The 17,785-nt window shown below is 35.4% G+C and overlaps 1 protein-coding gene across 2 annotated transcripts; it reads left to right on the top strand.

The window, feature by feature from the left end:
* The first annotated feature begins 2,512 nt into the window (after positions 1 to 2,512).
* Positions 2,513 to 16,447, top strand: LOC306874403 (methionine aminopeptidase 1D, mitochondrial). 2 transcript variants are annotated; one of them, XM_079424431.1, is made up of 11 exons: positions 2,513 to 2,581; positions 5,388 to 5,501; positions 10,386 to 10,552; positions 10,643 to 10,792; positions 10,911 to 11,059; positions 12,460 to 12,502; positions 13,017 to 13,180; positions 14,591 to 14,688; positions 15,170 to 15,217; positions 15,340 to 15,418; positions 16,267 to 16,447. In XM_079424431.1, the coding sequence occupies exons 2-11, from the start codon at positions 5,462 to 5,464 to the stop codon at positions 16,343 to 16,345; spliced, it is 1,017 nt and encodes a 338-aa protein (XP_079280557.1). In that variant the 5' UTR covers positions 2,513 to 2,581; positions 5,388 to 5,461; the 3' UTR covers positions 16,346 to 16,447. The 2 variants fall into 2 exon arrangements, 1 of the variants encoding a protein (XP_079280557.1); XR_013784620.1 differs by lacking the exon at positions 2,513 to 2,581 and having other exon boundaries at positions 5,409 to 5,501; positions 15,311 to 15,418; positions 16,267 to 16,282.
* Positions 16,448 to 17,785: the final 1,338 nt, after the last annotated feature.

Below are 17,785 nucleotides of genomic sequence, written 5' to 3'. Positions count from 1 at the left end.
CTAACAGATGGTGAACTATGATATCAGCATATCTACAAAATAAAGCATCAAAGTTTCATCAAGTTCGGGGTCAACATGTGAATGGGTGAAGAAGTGTTAATGAAAACTCATCATGTTGGAATGATCTCTCTACAATGTTGGAACAAGTAACAGTGATTAGGTTGATTTTTCACATAGTTTGCCTTTCAGCAAATTAAAAACACCAGATAGGCAGGTAAACAATGTTAAAAACATAATTTTCACCACAGGTGGTCTTTAAACTAAATATTAACAATTGCTACACAAAACTCATATGCAACCCTCTTATGAATGCATATTCAACAGTATATTGAGAAGCAATGGCTTATAGTTCAAATAGGTTTTAAATATTAGTATTTTTCCCCCACAAGGGTCGTATGGAATGCTGTCACAATGGCAGTGTGCTTTTTGGAGCATCAATGTTTGGGCACCCATTTAGTTAGCATTATATGGACTCAGAGAGTATTTTTCTAAAAACCTTTGTTTGTGTTCATCTGAAGAAAGGCATACACATGTGGGTTGACATGAGAAGCAAACCATGAGAAAATTTAAATTTTTATGTCAACTGTTCCTTTAAATTGATTCAGTGGTCCAATGTGTCTCACCTTCTGATGGGTGATACCAGGCCATAGTGGTGGAAATCACGGTCCATGCCAGAGCAGAAATACACAGCCTGCATCATGCAGCGGGTAGCCAGAATCCTCAGCAGGGTGTTGAAGTACGGAAAGTTCTCAACTGTCGCATTGTTCAGGGAATCAGCCAGAGCTTTGGCTGAATCTATGTAGATGTTAAGGTCCTGGAAAAAGGGAATAAGACAAAATCAAACAAAGTGACCAAAATTCTGCAAACATTTAAAATGCGGGGATGATTATACCCATCTAGGTGGGTTGCAGCATGAAAAGGTTTGAGATGATCTGGCTTACACAATAGAAAAGACACACTGGTCTCCACCTACTGGTATAAAAGCCACGGTACACGCAAGGTGAAATTCTATTTTGTTTGTCTGTCAGGGGTTAACATTTGAAACAGGTGTTCATCATACACTACCCATGATGCTGAGAGTGGTGTTTAGATGTGTGTGTAAATATGGGCCATACTCTTTTTCTCAAAAACGCAACAAACACTACAAAAAAATTACAGCAATAAAAAAAGCAGTTTAGAAAGCATCTGCTCATAGGGATCAGCTCTGAAATTCAGCACTGCAGTGTATTCATGTTTTTCACTCATGTGAAAACAGAACAATGACCAGAACAAGTGCTCCTGAAATCATTTCAATTTCAAAGAAGGTGGAGTCCCAGAACACACCCACCATTTTCATCATCATGGGCCAACAGCATTTTGAAGGTTTTTAATATCCGTAAAGTTCTCCAGAAAGTTTATGCGGTTTTGAACCACTGAAATAAACTCAAACCACTTTTGTTTTTGCCAAATCTTATTTGAAATATTACACGTTTGTTGTTTGATTTTGCCTGAATTAAATCAGAGCAAGAATTGTCACTGGAAATAAACTCTAGTCATCCAATGTTGTCCTAAACTAAAGTCAAAAAATATGTTTGACACTGGCTTGGTTTAATGCTGGTTAGTGATAAGATTTCCACATCCCTTCAGGAATCTGTTCAGTGTTCAATTATTCAACATTATAAGACAAAACCTCTTTTGCTCAGATACATCATGTTGGGTTATATCAATTGTGGGTTATATAAAAATGAAAGAAACTACAGAGCTTCCACCCACCCTTGATTTTGCAGCCTTAATGAGGATGTCATAGTTTGATGGTGGTGGTGAAGGGTGTTTCCTCAGTAGGGCACATTCTGAGAACTCATCATAGATCGTCTGTGCTACAGAAATATTCGCCAACAACATGAACTCCTCCACCATAGAATTGGTCTCCCTGGAAAAATGTAAAGTTTGAACTTCCAGAATTCAGACAGACAGTTTGGAAAAATTAATGATATTATATTTCACCACAATCAGCAGAAATAACAGGGGGAAAAAAATCTAAACATTAACACTTTAAAACCTTTGGCAGAAAGATGTATATGGGCCATTCTACAAAACTGGTCCAAAGTCAGAGTTGGAAACATGCAAATGTGTGTTTTCCCCAAAAAATAATATTTAATATACAATAATTATTACAATAATAAATCACAATATTTTGGCTGATTTATGGAGTGATAAAAAGAAAAATGTGAAATTCCCTAAAATAACCGGAAACCCTGCTTTAATGTGTAATTAATAGATGTATTTGGTGTTTAGTGACATGGCATACTACATTGACTAAACAAGACGTCCTCTAATTCTCATAAAAATACTTTGGTGACAGTTAATTGTTTGCAAAAGCTGTTCAGAACAAATACGCTTATTATAATAAGAAGCTATAATAAAAATAAATAAATGAAAAGCACATACCTGATGTAAAAGCACATCGGTGTCTGGGATTAAACAGTGAGGATATGAGCACAGGTTGCTCTCTATGCACGCGTCCTCTTGCAGCACAGGCGCTTCATCTTTACACTCCTTACAAACTTCACTTCCACACCAGATCTCATCTCTCATCTCTCAGGTAATGTTCGCGCACTATCTTCAACACTCCACCAGCGCGGGTCTTTCTCACAAATGTCTTGGATTTCAGCATGGTCCACCGGCGGTTTTAAGGAGCTTTCCACCAAAACACACCCACGTGTGTACCGGTGCGCCAACTAAATATTATCCCGGAGTGATTCAGAGACGGAAAGGTTCTCTGTTTCGTATTTTGAACAGCATTGCAGATAAAACGCACCTATAAAATGACACACAGTGTATTTGTGTGAAGTACACACTATCAGGAGGCTCTAAGCAGTCACAGTAGTCAAGTCACCTTTATTTATATAGTGCTTTTAACTAAACAGATTGTGTCAAAGCACTTAATAGTATCAAATTGGAGGATAGAGTGTCAGTAATGTATAGAAATAAGATTAAACACTCAATTTTAAGTTAAGACATTATTATTAACAGTATATTCTGTTTATAAACTAGCTTGTCCGTTCTAAATACTTCGAAAGCTGGGCATTTTGATGATGGAGTGGGGCTAAAACTGAATTGGTTTAGCTTAATACACCACTAGAGAGCAATAGAGCCCTTATTATCCAGGACGAGGCACGGCAATGTGTGTTGAAAGTGCTGCAAAGCGACATTTTAACACCATCCCAATGAATGTATGTGTATATTTATGTTCACGTACTGATTTGATTCTCTCAAAATATGTTCTGTTTTGGACATTATGCACTTAATGTTAATAACAGCCACCTATGTTAATTAAAATTAAAATCTGTCCATGAACAAATTGAGACCTTGTTTTTTTTTTGTTTTTTTTTTTTACATATATATAAAGATGGTATACGTAGCCTGAATAAATAATAAAAATAAATGTGATTATTTTCATAAATATAAAAAATACAAAAATACAATATTGGTTTTATAAATATTTCCCATATATAACAGTTTTTTGAGTGGATTTTTGTCCTTAGATATTTGTTTTCAGAGTAGCGCAGCTTGAAGGTGACTGGCTATGTTAAAAGTTTAAGAGCTTAGTTTCAAAGTTGTAACCAGTTCACATCATCAGCATTCGTATAATTATATTCTGATATACACATGAGTCAGAGCCCTAGATCACTAGAGGGCAGAATAAATTCCTATATGATTCACTGAATGATTAATCAAAAGACTCAAACACAAATACCTAATAACCAAATAATCACTAATCGTTCATATGAATGTTACTTGACAAGCTTAACTGTATAGTAATGTCTGCAGGCTCATGTAAGTGTGAGAGAAAATGTGTGAGTGTTTCGTTTGGTGTGTTTCCTCCGATCCCAGACAGATAGGTCAGAAATTACAGTCTTGCATGTATGGTCTTACCTAGCCGGTACCAAAACTGTTTTCCTTTAATAACTCTCAGCAAAGCAAACAACTGCACTGCTGCCTTTTATTCATGACTCACACAAAAGCCATATTTTGAAATATGAAGGCTGCTTTACAGTGAACCACATGCTATGAGAAGAAGAGGAATTATTATACTACTTTTGACTGTGCAATCATACAGCACTAGAAAATATGCCTGCAATTCAATGATTATGAAAATACATTTTACAGGAATAGGAAATGGCCGATAATCTATGCAATCTATGATTTTTAGCATGCAATGCTTTATTGAAAAATACTGCCCTATATCAAGAGTGATATTGCTTATATTTCAGCTATACAGCTATATACATTATGGGAGATGAAGATATAAGTGTATAACATATATAAAATCCCCATAGTAAATAATATATGTGATGATTTTATATGTATCAACCACATATGTCAACAATGCATATTTTATTTACATAACAACATACACACACAAATCTGTATGTTAATACACATTTTTGTAATATGTTTCTTAAGTCTTTTATTTTTACTTGTATAATATCAACATGTTTAGAGGTTTTGGGGTGGATATACATGTACTGTATTTGTATGAGCTAGATATGCTAATATATAAAATTGTTACAATTTCTAATAGCTTTCATATATGGAAACATAATATACATATTACATGGTATGCTAACTTGAATTTATACTCTTACTGATTTGAAGTTAAAAAATAGGACAGATTTTAAAGTATGGCATTATCATATCATTCAGAGGATAATCCTTATAGTTAACATGTGCAGCTGGGAAAATACCATTCAACCATGATATTATGTAATCAGAAATGTCCTTCTGTCTTCTGAATTACAAAAACGACCATTATTGTTTGGGCTCAGTCTCTGCAGAAGAGCTGGTTTGAGGTCTAGGGGGTCTTTGCCACCAGCAGGTGCAGAGCTGCAGTTCCCTGGCCGTGGAGAATAAGATCCCCTTTGTCTTGACTCTTTTCACTCACCCTATACACTATGTACAAGCCCTTCAGATAAAATTGAGGGTCATTATGTATGGAAATGCATGCTTAACAAGTTAATACAGTGTTGTTGTTTTTTTGTTTTTTTGTTAAGGATTGTGTTTACTGCAACATTATATGCAAAAAAACTGAATCAATATTTCACCTAAATATAGAGATTTTCCATGTTTTTTTTGTTTTAATTAATTTGATTAGACAGAAGGCATAATGCAGATATTTAGAAGAGGTTTAAGGTCAACATGCACTGCATAAACAAATAAATAAATAAATGTATTTAGTGTGTTGCATTTTGAAAAATGTTTCATTTAATCATGACGTCAATTTCTGGCGATTTTATGGCATTTATGGGCACAATGAACATTTTTTGCCAAGCCCACGCTAGAGTTTTGCATTTAAGTCAATGTTGGATCAATAATATGATATATAAATCTCTTCTCTGTTTTTACAGTCTATGGTTTCAACTCTACACGCTATAGGCTACTGTTTGTTTGAAAGAGCACGTGACTCTTCTTTTTGGAAAACATGGCTGCGCCCTGTGCCGCTCAATGCTTTTACAGAACAGGTATGTTTACAGTTTACTTCAGGAAAAGTTAGACTTATTTATTTAATTTGTAGAGCATAAAGACTCAGATTGTGGCAAGCCAATGACCCAAACGAGAAAGTATTCACTCATATCTCATTTTTAATAATCGCATAACTGCAGTCTACGCGGAATAGATCTAACGTTAGCTAGTACTATAAAATCCAAACCGTCCAGCCAAATAAGCGCTGGTTTACAACTTGCGCATTACTCGGTGACAGTGTCGCCATGTAAGATTGTACGGTAGGTAACGTTACACAGAGCCAAATTCAGACTGAGTTAACGTTACTTTCAACTATCAACGCTTTTCACATAACTTTACAAAACACTTGATAGAAAGTTACACAACTGTTTGTCTTAATGATTCGATATGAACACACCTCTTTACTGACACTGATACTCAGTTATTTTAACCTGTAATATTTCACAGTACTACTGTTTTTCATTTACGATAAAGCCTTTGTGAAGAGAATAGATATATAATTAAATAAATAGTTATTTAGATAAAGTTATTTCCTATTAAAAAGTGCTAGTAGTCTATATGGTGTGTGTCTGCAGGGGCATATAGGCATAAACACAGCATGCAATTCAGACTTTCAAACTTTTAGATTTACTCCCTCCAATTTTGACCATTTGCACTGTGTCCCAATTCGTCTACCTTTTATGTACTGCATTTTGGAGTTTTATACAAGACTACATGAACAAGACTGCAGGGAGGCTGGACTCATGGCACCGTCTTGAAGTTCTTTATTGTTTGCTGGTTTGGCAGAGTCTTTGTGGGTCCAGTAGAAGTAAATAGAGAAAGAAGCATACAGCCCTCCCCGTCTGCTCAGCCATTTTCTTCTTTTACATTTAAGTGAATTATAACCTGAAAGTAAAATGTTGAGTCTCCTGACACAGAATCAGTCCTATTTCATCATGTTAACACTTTTCTTTCAAGGAGTCCAAAGACTTTTATTTTAAGATCATTTTAGTACAAACAGGAGCAGCATAATAAACAATACAGTAGAAGATGCTCAAAAATTACCCAGTTGACACATCAGTGGTTATAATGAGTTGGAAATGGTTTAATAAACCAATTAGGTAAACTCAAACAAAGTAGTTTATCTTTTTCACTGCATTATTCATTTAACTTTTATGACATTTATGTTTTTTAAGAAGTAATGAAGCAATTGATTTTCTACACATCAACAGCAACACCAATAATAATAATAATAAAAAACAAATAATAAAACGTTGGCATACTGTTTTCAGCATACTGTCAGTTGGAGCACACAAATTCCAATCTCATATATTGTTTAGGATAAATAATATGAACTGGGAATGTTGTCTTTGGGGTTACAGAGCAATTAATAATAATAAACTGACATTAAGGTTGACACATGACATTGATGTACTGCAGTCCTGAAGTAAGGATTATATATATTACAGCTAAAGCACAAGACTAAGTCTAAAGTCGACCACACACATACACACAAAGGCAATTCAGTTCAGTCCACATCTTTGGCCACATCCTTTGCTCTCTACCACCCAAACTGTTGTCACTACACACAACCGCTACCCCACCCTGGGTTAACCCACTACTGCCTTTATTCTAACCCCTCAGCCGCCCCCTCGCTGGTTCTGAGCTACTCCCTTCATCACTGGTATTTTCATCTTTGTAACTCAAGCCCTCTCCTGTGTATAACTGCACTTATTTTGGGTTTTTGACCACTGTGTTTTGGTCGCAGTTCTTTTTAACCTTTTTTTCTGAAGACAAAACTCTGCAGTCCTTGTTGGCATGAGTTACGACATGGTTGTTGATGTGTGGTGGTGGATCTCAGATTATTTTAATTTGTGGCTCAGATTCAAAATTAAGCATATTATGTGAGCATTATTGCATTGTGTAATTGTATTGTAGTGGACTATTTGTTTACATTGCAGGCTGTGTTATCCTTTTGAGAGAGGGAGTGGGTTTTTGGCACGATTCACAGGGTCTGAGAATAGATGTAATATTTTTGTATAAATTATTTAGATTTAAACATTATGTTCCTATATGTATTTATATATAATATAATTCATCAATATGAATTTTATATATTTATTTAGTGCTACAAAAATTGAGCACCTATTAATTAAGCGCACAGGTTGCTTGCTCTGAACAAATGACTTAAACATGCCTGACATTGTAATTATGACATCCCAACCCATGAATACAAACTTCCCAGGAGGATTTGAATGCACCAATATTTACAAGTCACAATTATGATGTCAAGTCCATTCAAGTCACTTTGGCTGGAGCAAGATTTTTTACCTCTTATTTCTACAGGATGATTAATTAAAGTATGTTCATTAAGTGTGTTCAGTTTATGGTGCTGTAAAATGAATAATATATTCTATCATAATGGTACAAAAATATTGTGTTTTGTACATGCAACTTTTTTTATTGTAAAATGGGAAAAAAATAATTTAATTAATTTAAACAAATTTACAGTCAACATGGATGCTGCATCTGTTGTCAGCCATGTTTTCTCACCGAAATTCCCCGAACCCAGCAACTTGGGGCCCAAAAGTTGAGTTTTATAATTATGACTTTGTGCCATTCATGTGCTTTCATCATGGAAATATGATATTTCCAAAATGCCTTGAACTCACCAATATTTTAATGCTAGCCAAAGGATGTGGGGAAAAGAAATTCACAAATAAACACATTGTTTTTCACAGCATGTTATCTAGTAGGTACAGAATGTAGTTTGAAACTTGCTTTGCGACCATTAAAAAAAGTTCTGTATGTTACAAATATATGTAACATAAATGAAATTCAGACATACTACATGCCAGTCAAAAGGTTTTGAACCGTAACATTTTTTTGTTTTTTTAAAGAATTCTGTTCTGCTCACCAAGCCTGCATTTATTTGATCCAAAATACAGCAAAAGTAGTAATATTGTGAAATATTTTTACGATTTAAAATAATGGCTTTCTATTTGAAGATATTTTAAAATGTCATTTATTCCTGTGATCAAAGATGAATTATCAGCGTCATTACTCCAGTCTTCAGTGGCACAAGATCCTCCAGAAATCATTCTAATAGGCTAATTTGCTGTTCAAGAAACATTGATTATGATTATTATTATTATTATAAGTTTTTTTTTCTTTTTCTCAGGATTCCTTGATGAAAGATCCAAACATCAGCATTTATCTGAAATGATAAAAGCTTTTATACCATATACTATTATACCATTCAAAAGCTTGGAGTCAGTATAATTTTTTAGGTAAGAAATTATAGAAATGTATACTTTTATTTAGCAAGGATGCTTTAAATTGATCAAAAGTGATGATTAAGACATTTGTAATGTTATAAAAGATTTCTATTTCAGATAAATGCTGTTCTTCTGAATTTTCTATTCATCAAAGAAACCTGAAAAAATTTTACTCAGCTTTTTTCAACAATAATACATGTCTTTTTTGAGCTGCAAATCAGAATATTAGAAGGATTTCTGAAGGATCATGTGACCGGAGTAACGATGCTAAAAATTCAGCTTTGTAATTGCAGGAATAAATGACATTTATAAAATATATTCAAATAGAAAACTGTTATTTTAAATAGTAAAAATATTTCAAGATTTTACTGTTTTTGTTGTACTTTGGATTAAATAAATGCAGGCTTGGTGAGCAGAAGAGACTTCTTTAAAAAACATTAAAAATCTTACTGTTGAAAGCTTTTGACCGGTAGTGTACAACCCAAATTCCAGAAATGTTGGGGGGGTTTTAAAATTTGACAGTAGTTGGGACGAGGGCATGTTTTCCATGGTGTAGCATCTCCTCTTCTTTTCAAAACAGTTTGAAGACATCTGGGCATCGAGGTTATGAGTTTCTGGAGTTTTTGTGTTGAAATTTTGTCCCATTCTTGCCTGATATAGGTTTCCAGCTGCTGAAGCGTTCAGAGACCATGTTCACATATGGCTTCCTTTTTGCATGATAGAGCTTTAGTTGGCATCTGCAGATGGCACGGTGGATTGTGTTTACCGACAGTGGTTTCTGGAAGTATTCCTGGGCCCATTTAGTAATGTCAATGAATCATGCCGATGAGTGATGCAGTGTCATCTGAGTGCCCGAAGACCACGGGCATCCAACAAAGGTCTTCGGCCTTGTCCCTTACGCACAGAGATTTCTCCAGTTTCTCTGAATCTTTTGATGATGTTATGCATTGTAGATGATGAGATTTGCAAAGCCTTTGCAATTTGAAGTTGAGGAACGTTGTTTTTAAAATATTCCACAATCTTTTTATGCACTCTTTCACAGATTGGAGAGCCTCTACACATCTTTTCTTCTAAGAGACTCTGCCTCTCTAAGACATCCCTTTTATAGCTAATCATGTTACAGACCTGATGTCAATTAACTTAATTAGTTGCTAGATGTTCTCCCAGCTGAATGTTTTCAAAATGTCTTGCTTTTTTAGCCCTTTGTTGCCCCCGTGCCAATTTTTTTGAGACCTGTAGCAGGCATCAAATTTGAACTGAGCTCATTTAGTGGATAAAAGTGTAAACTTTTTCAGTTTAAACATTTTTTTATGTTCTCTATGTTCTATTGTGAATAAAATATTGGCTCATGTGATTTGAAAGTCTTTTAGTTTTCATTTTATTCAAATTTAAAAAACATCCCAACATTTCTGGAATTCGGGTTGTACATTCGCCATGTTTTCACTGTCATGTGACCTACGGCATCAGTTGATTATGATTCTGACCTTGTGTTTGCCATGTAAATAGCCCCGATGCTAACATAGTGTTAAAAAATGAATAAACAAACATCATACTTCACACACCTCTGAGAAATCCACTTCGCAGTGCATAATCACATAATTTGTTCATCTCTTTGGCTGTGTATAGGTGGTTCAAGGCTGCTACAGAGAGTAGCACAGCTGCCCAGCTGCCATAGAAGCTCATCTGCTGCCCACCAATGCCCACCTCATCGATGTTTCTTCTGGAAGAAATCAAATAGTTCCCACAGTGTGGTCCGGCCTGCTGTAGTGCGCCCCTCTTATGCTGTACCCAAGGTAATTCGGCCCAAGTGACACTAACAATTTAATGTTGATTAATTTGGAAAAATAATTGATTTTTGAGCTTTATATACTCTCTTCTCTCAGCACATCCAGAAGCCTGACTATGTGTCATCCAGCAAAGTACCTGAATGGCCAGATTACATAGAGATTAAAGATGAGGAGCAGATCCAGGGATTGAGACGAGCATGTCAACTAGCCAGACACATACTGCTTCTGGCAGGAAAGAGTTTGAAGGTATACTCTAGTCTACACTTTCCTGAAATTTGAGAACGTAACGGTGAATAAGCTTGATTGTGACACATCCATGAATTGTTTTTTGCAGACGCTGTCACCTATATTTTTTGTTTTCTAGGTTGGTATGACGACAGATGAAATAGACTTTATAGTACATCAGGAAGCCATTCGTCACAATGCCTACCCCTCTCCTTTACGTTACGGGGGCTTTCCGAAGTCAGTCTGTACCTCTGTTAACAATGTAGTATGCCACGGCATTCCAGACAGGTAACTCAGTGCTATCAAACATAAGTGCTTTGTTGTGACTGCATGTCTATACTTTTGTTTTGTAGTAAATGTGTCAATGGCATGGAACAGTCCTGCTCCTAAAGGGCCAACATCCTGCAGAGTTTAGCTACAACCTGCTCCAACACGCATGCCTAGACGTTTCTAGCAGATATTGTCTTATTACTGGTAGATACCAACCTCTGTGGTTCTACCATTGGAGAAAGTGCAATGGCCAACTTGGATCGTGCATGCCGTGCTGAATTTCTGTCAGAGTTGTGTGACAGTCAATCACTGTTCACAGATTTCATAGAAATGAATGAGAAGTGGCTTAACTGATTCCTACCTCTTTCAAAATGGTATGTGACTACTCTTATAAAACTATTTTTGCACAAAATATTTTTCACTACAAAATAATTGTTTAATGGACAGGTTAGCGGACAGGTTCGCGGTTCATTAATTGATAAGCTGCTTTCTCAAAAAAGCATATTGTTCAGTGTACTGAAGCCTCTCCGTTGACATCCATTCTCTAGAGTAGTGAACTGCAGCATTACACATCTTTCTGCTAACTTTGGAGACTTGACTTAATGCGGCTATGTTTCTACCACTCCTAAAGACATTGGTTAATTAGAGTAGGTTTGTTTAGGGTTGGAGCTAAACGTTTCAGGATATTTGCCCTCTAGTAGCAGGATTGTAATGTACTCTTTGTATTCGTGTTCTATTCATTGTTTTAAAACTTTTATACCATTTTCAAGAAAGGTCTGAATTCAATGACTCAAAAAGTCAAGTGGTGTAACCAAGTAAGAAGTAATAACATATTTTGCTGGAATAGATGCAAGTTATTGTAATAAATATGTCAAGATAAAAATATGATTTTTTATTTATAACTAAATAGTTTTTAGAGAGTCACAACATCAAGGTTTTTTTCTGGATGTTATAGTTGCACCACGTGACTATAATGCACCACGTGACTCCCCGGGCGCCGCAGCGTTGACTGCCCACTGCTCCGGGTGTATGTTCGCTACTGAGTGTACACTTGGATGGGTTAAATGCAGAGCACACATTTCACTGCTGGTTATACTCTGTATAATTGTGTATGTGACAAATAAAAACAATTTTTTTTAATGTTTTTTTCAAATATTAATAAGCAATTTTGCTAAAACATTTTTCTAAGAAAATACCAGCTACTTAATTTTTTAAAGAATGTTATTCTGCTTTACTGAGGCTTCTTTTCTTATGTTGTCAGAAGAGCACTGATTTCATACTTTATGCACCCAAAAATATACAGAAATTAATTTTAATTCAGAAGTTAAAAGCATGTATGTATAAACTGCATTTTTATTTTTTGTATTTATGTATTTTTAACACCTTACACACTGTCAGTATTGTGTTTTGCTTTCTAGTCGGCCATTGCGAGATGGAGATATCATCAATATAGATGTCACAGTGAGTCCTCTGTTTAAATTCTAAGCTAGTTAATCGCTGTTAGATTTCAAATTAATAAAGTTTTTGTTTACGCACCTCAGAATCTGTAAATAGTTTGACACATCTCTTCCATTTACACTTGATCCTCTATCACTAAATCTCTTTATACTATTTATATTCTATTGATTATTATTATTTTATTTTTTTTTAACTTGACCCTCTAACACTAGTGTTCTCTATTCTTTTTCTATTCTATCTACTTGTTTTCTTTAATTATTATAAAGTAATAATAACTTGACCCTCTAACACTAGCTCTATCTATTCTATCTCTTTTGTCTACTTTTTATTCTTTTAATTTACTCTGAAAAAATAAATAAAAAACCTTGCTATGTGTACTGCGTTAGACTCGTCACAGTACTTATATATTGTTGCTCTTCATGTTTTGATACCCTCATTTGTAAGTTGGTTTGGATAAAAGAGTCGGCTAATTCATAAAATGTAAATGTAAATAGTGGCTGCTATATGTATTCTGTAGGTTTATCTAGAAGGTTACCACGGAGACACCTCAGAAACATTTCTGATGGGCTCAGTGAATGATCAGGGCAGGAAGTTAGTGGATGTGGCTCGACAGTGCAGAGATCAGGCAATCGCCGCCTGTGGACCAGGTCAACCTCTGTGCGTCATTGGCAACACTATCAGGTGTGTGTTCATTCCCACACACATCCCAGATTGCATCACAGGTTGAATTCCTGACAGCGTCTTGCACCTTCAAGAGTGATGTCTGTGGGAAATGTTCTTTTATTCATTGCATTTTCCAACTTGCTCTTGTTAAAAATAGCACATCTAACCCCTAATCCTTCTTGTGCACAAAAGTAGAAAAAAGATAGCAATCTTGCCTCGTCAGTCCTTATTTGATATTGTAGTGTCTGAAGAAGGACTGCACAGAGTTAATGTATTTCTCAGTGAGCTCCGAGCAAGCAATTACCCAGAGTGCAATGGGTTTTTTCTGCAATGGGGTGTAAATTACAGGTTAGTTTGTCTTGTTGGATGTGTTCATGTGTGCAAGTGTCTGTGTATGTGTGTGTGTGTGTGTGTGAGGGGGAGAGAGAGAGAGAGAGCGATGCAAATTACAGGCTTGCTCCTGCTGTCTTTGAGAATCGTAGACTCTGCCAGGGTGGATTCAGCTCCCCACAGAAACACGAAAAGATCCGCTGGAGCCTTTTCACAGAGAGGACATACTCAATCACTCACATGCAGTACAGAAACATCTTTAACAACATCCTATTGAATTTACACTTCTAGTACAAAGACTTAAATGTGCACAATATCAATTGTGAAGATGATGAAAAGGGTTCAAGGTCAAAATGTATAGCTATAAAGTGTGAATATTTGTTTTTATTACTTTCATGATGTGATTTTACTTCTATTTTTAAAATAATCCAATTAAGCGATTAAATGAGCTTTTTGTGCATTTTGTGCAGTGCAGCAATAGATATTTCCTCTGTGTCTGAGGAAGCAATGCTTTTGTTTCTCTCTCCCTGCGTAGGATTCTGAGCTTCTGCAGGGACATACACTGTTATTATACACACACACAGGGAACAATTACCTCTCCTCAGGAAAAAGCACTTAGACCTCTCTTTCACTCCTTCTCTCCATCTCTTGCTTTTTTCTTTTTTTTTTTTTTATCATGCTGGCACCCTAGCATCCTCTCTGCTGTTCTCTCTTTGCAATTCTTTGTCTCTGTCTTTTATATTCTTTCTCTTTCGTCTTTTTCTTTTTGTCTGTTATACACCTTTGTCCTCTACCTTCTCCCTCCTGGAGTATAAAAAAACAAAAATGCAAGAGCATTTCAGGCATGCCTTATTCACAGTGAAAATGATATTTACATGTAGGCAACGTGGTTAAATTTGACATCTCCAAGGCAACGCCCTATTTGGGTGTAGGCTCCTGGGTAAACCAGAATTTTAGAACATTTTATTTTACACTTATAATCATTTATCAGACACTTTTATCCAAAAGAGGGCGATATACAAGCAATTTATAGATCAAACAGAATAAACCTGGCTAAACATAAATTTTGAGTATTTCTTTTTTGTTTCTGAATTACAGCAAAATAGCAAATTCAAATGGATTCTCTGTGTGTCCATATTTTATCGGTCATGGGATTGGAACATATTTCCATGGTTATCCAGAGATATGGCATCATGGTGAGAGTTTATAATCACATTATTTGTGGTATTATTAATTTAATTTGACTTAATATTCAGAAATTATATCTAAATTAGCCAATTTATACTTCACTCAAAAATGAAAGTTCTGTCATTATTTACTCTTTTTTTTTATGTTGTTCCAAACCTGTTGGAAGATATACCAGATATTTAGAAAAATGTCACAGGGGTTTTGTTGTTGTTTTTGTTTGTCCTTACAATGAAAGTCAAATATAGTTTGGACCCTAATTGTCCCTCTTGTTTAGTGCAGGTTTAGATTAATATGAAGGTTAGTAAATAATGGCATAGTTTTTAGTTTTGGGTGAACTAACTCTTTTAATTTTCTATTAAATTAGTTTATTTATTAAACTATGTTGTTGCCATATGAATACAGTTCATTAATGTGATTAACTAAGATTTTTTAACCATTAATTAGGGCCCAAGCACCAATGGTGGTTCATGCTTCTTTTCTCTTTTACAGCCAATGACAATGACCTACAGATGGAAGAGGGCATGTCCTTCACCATAGGTCTGTATGCGTGTACTCATCATTGTTTTAGATGACTTGAGGATTGAATGTTATTAAGAACATCAGCGGAAGCATGAATTTGTACATTTTCAGGAAGTTAAACCATCCGTCCATTTCTACAGAACCCATTCTTATGGAAGGATCCTCAGAATTGAAGATCCTGAGGGACAAGTGGACTGCTGTATCTGTGGACGACAAAAGGTGCATGTTGTCTTCAATTTCCCCTCCCACACTTCTCACCACCTTTCTAACGAGAGCCCAGTGCAGCCATTTAAAGTAGCCTACATTAATAATGCATTACTTCATGCAAGAATAAGTGGCCAATTTCTATTGAGAATCTTCAAGAACTTTATTTCTATTGGCTGTTGACATTTAGCTTGGAAAGACTAAGTACCCTCAGCATTTGAAGCACATAGAGCTAAGTGCTCTGGGATAAACTTTCCTTTAACTGCATATATTTCACTGGAGAGCACTTCAGTGTTAATTGCAAATGAGCTGATTGCCCTGTTGGCAGGTGAGAGCAGAGGTACTACTTGGTCAGTGTTTGATTAGAGCTCTGATTTTGAAGGTTGACTGGGGTAATATGCAATATAAGAAAATGGATAGATTCCTTATTTTAATTCTACATTTAACGCAGTTGTTCTCAACCTTTTTTGACTCCAAGGCCCTCATTGTGATTTACTGAAAAAGGATTAAGGGATTAAAAAATATATATATTAACTAACAATTTTTACCTGACAAAATATTTTAGAGCTTGGCATAACTGTAGACAATTGTATGTAAATCTATAAAAATGCTAATGTTGTAAGATCTTATTATTATTATTATTTTAGATTTTTTTCCAGGTATAGAAATCACAAATTTTAGTTGTTAATGCTTGTTTTCGTCTTATTTTAAATTACTTTGTCATCTTGCGGCACCCATAGAAGTTTGCTAAGGCCCTCTTGTGGGCCCTGGACCCCTGGTTTAGAACCACTGATTTTAGATGAATGGCTATATCTCAACATGTTCACCTGTGTGTTTTTGTTTTCTTGTGTGTTAATACTCAGATCGGCCCAATTTGAACACACGGTTGTAATCACCAAGGATGGTGTAGAGATTCTGACTAAACTACCAGATGAAGATTGACTGGACAAGAATTATGGGACATCTTGAAGTGTGTCGTGTGAGATGGATCTGCATTTTTAGAGTAACAGAATCTGTTATTTAAATAAATGTTTCTTAACATTTATCCAGTGTTTCATCTTATTTTGTTAGCCTGACCAAATGGCTTCCGTTTTTATATTTAAATTAATAGGGTTAATTAGTTAATGCATGTAGGTTATTATGTAATGAGTTTCAGAATCTCTTCACTTTTCCAAACTCTTTGGTTTCTGATGTCATCTCTGACTGAACTCATTGAAAGTACAGGGAATGAAATGTCATTAAGTCTTATTATTATGGCGGGGTTTCTCAGTATCATAATATTACTCCGCAGTAATGTAGTTATCGCTGTGCATCTCTCCAGAGGTGATTATATTTATGGGCCATGGCCATGGGTTTCCGTATGAGCCATGTGTAGCGTATCAAGAATACCCTATAATCATATCTGCTTCACGACATCATTGGCAAACTGCTTATGTCTGACATTTGACAGAGTTTGAATTCTGCTGTCTGAAATGCGCATGTTTTCTCATTGAGAATGGCAGTGTGTTCATAGCTTTCAGTCTTACAGTTTACGTTTTTAAGTGTGTGGATGGTAATAAATAAATCATATTTTGCAAATATTAAATCGGTAAAAACACACACTGAATGAAATAGCCTAAGTCAAAAGACTGATCAGAATATGAGCACGATCTCTCTCCACGAACCGGCTTATTCTGCATCTGTTTAATGGCTGTGCCTCTATGATGTGTACAATTAAAGTTAATTACATTGTGACCCTTTTACTAGTTAATCCGTAGCTTTCGGTGGCTGTGCCATCTGGGAAGTTTCCTTCTGCCTTTACTTGAAACGGTCCGTAAGCTCTATATTTAGACTAAAGAAACGCGCACTTAACTCACCTATACATTTACGTTTGTATGGTTTTTAAGAATCGATAGTAAAAAGCAAACGTGTAGCCTATACGTATAAAACGAGAGCACATAACATTTAAACGCGCATTGTTTATTTTATTATTTTTCATCACAAAGAAAGTCCTTTATGAAGATGGGACTATGTAAAGAATTGTTTCTTTAGGCGACATTGTTATTATTAAGCATAAAAGGGATAGTTTCTACATTATCATTAGCTATTATTAAGCATATAATCTGTTTATTTTAGTAGGTCTACTAGTTTATGTGATTTGATCGCATGGTGCCTGCTGTGCTCATTAAATCGAATCATAATTGCAGCCATTTGGTTTTTGTGCATCCTCACGCATTTTCATCTGTCTGTCGCAATTACGAGCAATTTCTGGCGCGGAGGGAATCTTTTCAGTCGGACAAAAGAAAAAGGAATAGGCAGGAAATCAATAGGCGTTTTTCTTTGCAGGTGCTATATTCTGTCTCAGGATGGATGTTCCTTTAAACTAATTTTAATATTAAAATA

The sequence above is a fragment of the Barbus barbus genome, assembly GCF_936440315.1.
Source record: "Barbus barbus genome assembly, chromosome: 8".
NCBI lineage: Eukaryota > Metazoa > Chordata > Actinopteri > Cypriniformes > Cyprinidae > Barbus > Barbus barbus.
This window is presented reverse-complemented; position numbering and strand designations above follow the sequence as displayed.

What these genes read in the sequence shown, in the direction of transcription:
- LOC306874403 (XM_079424431.1), top strand. Translation starts at nt 5,462, where the DNA reads ATGGCTGCGCCCTGTGCCGCTCAATGCTTTTACAGAACAG. An exon ending in CCTCTTATGCTGTACCCAAG is followed by an intron (nt 10,553 to 10,642) that starts GTAATTCGGCCC and finishes CTCTTCTCTCAG; the next exon opens with CACATCCAGAAGCCTGACTA. An exon ending in TGGCAGGAAAGAGTTTGAAG is followed by an intron (nt 10,793 to 10,910) that starts GTATACTCTAGT and finishes TTTGTTTTCTAG; the next exon opens with GTTGGTATGACGACAGATGA.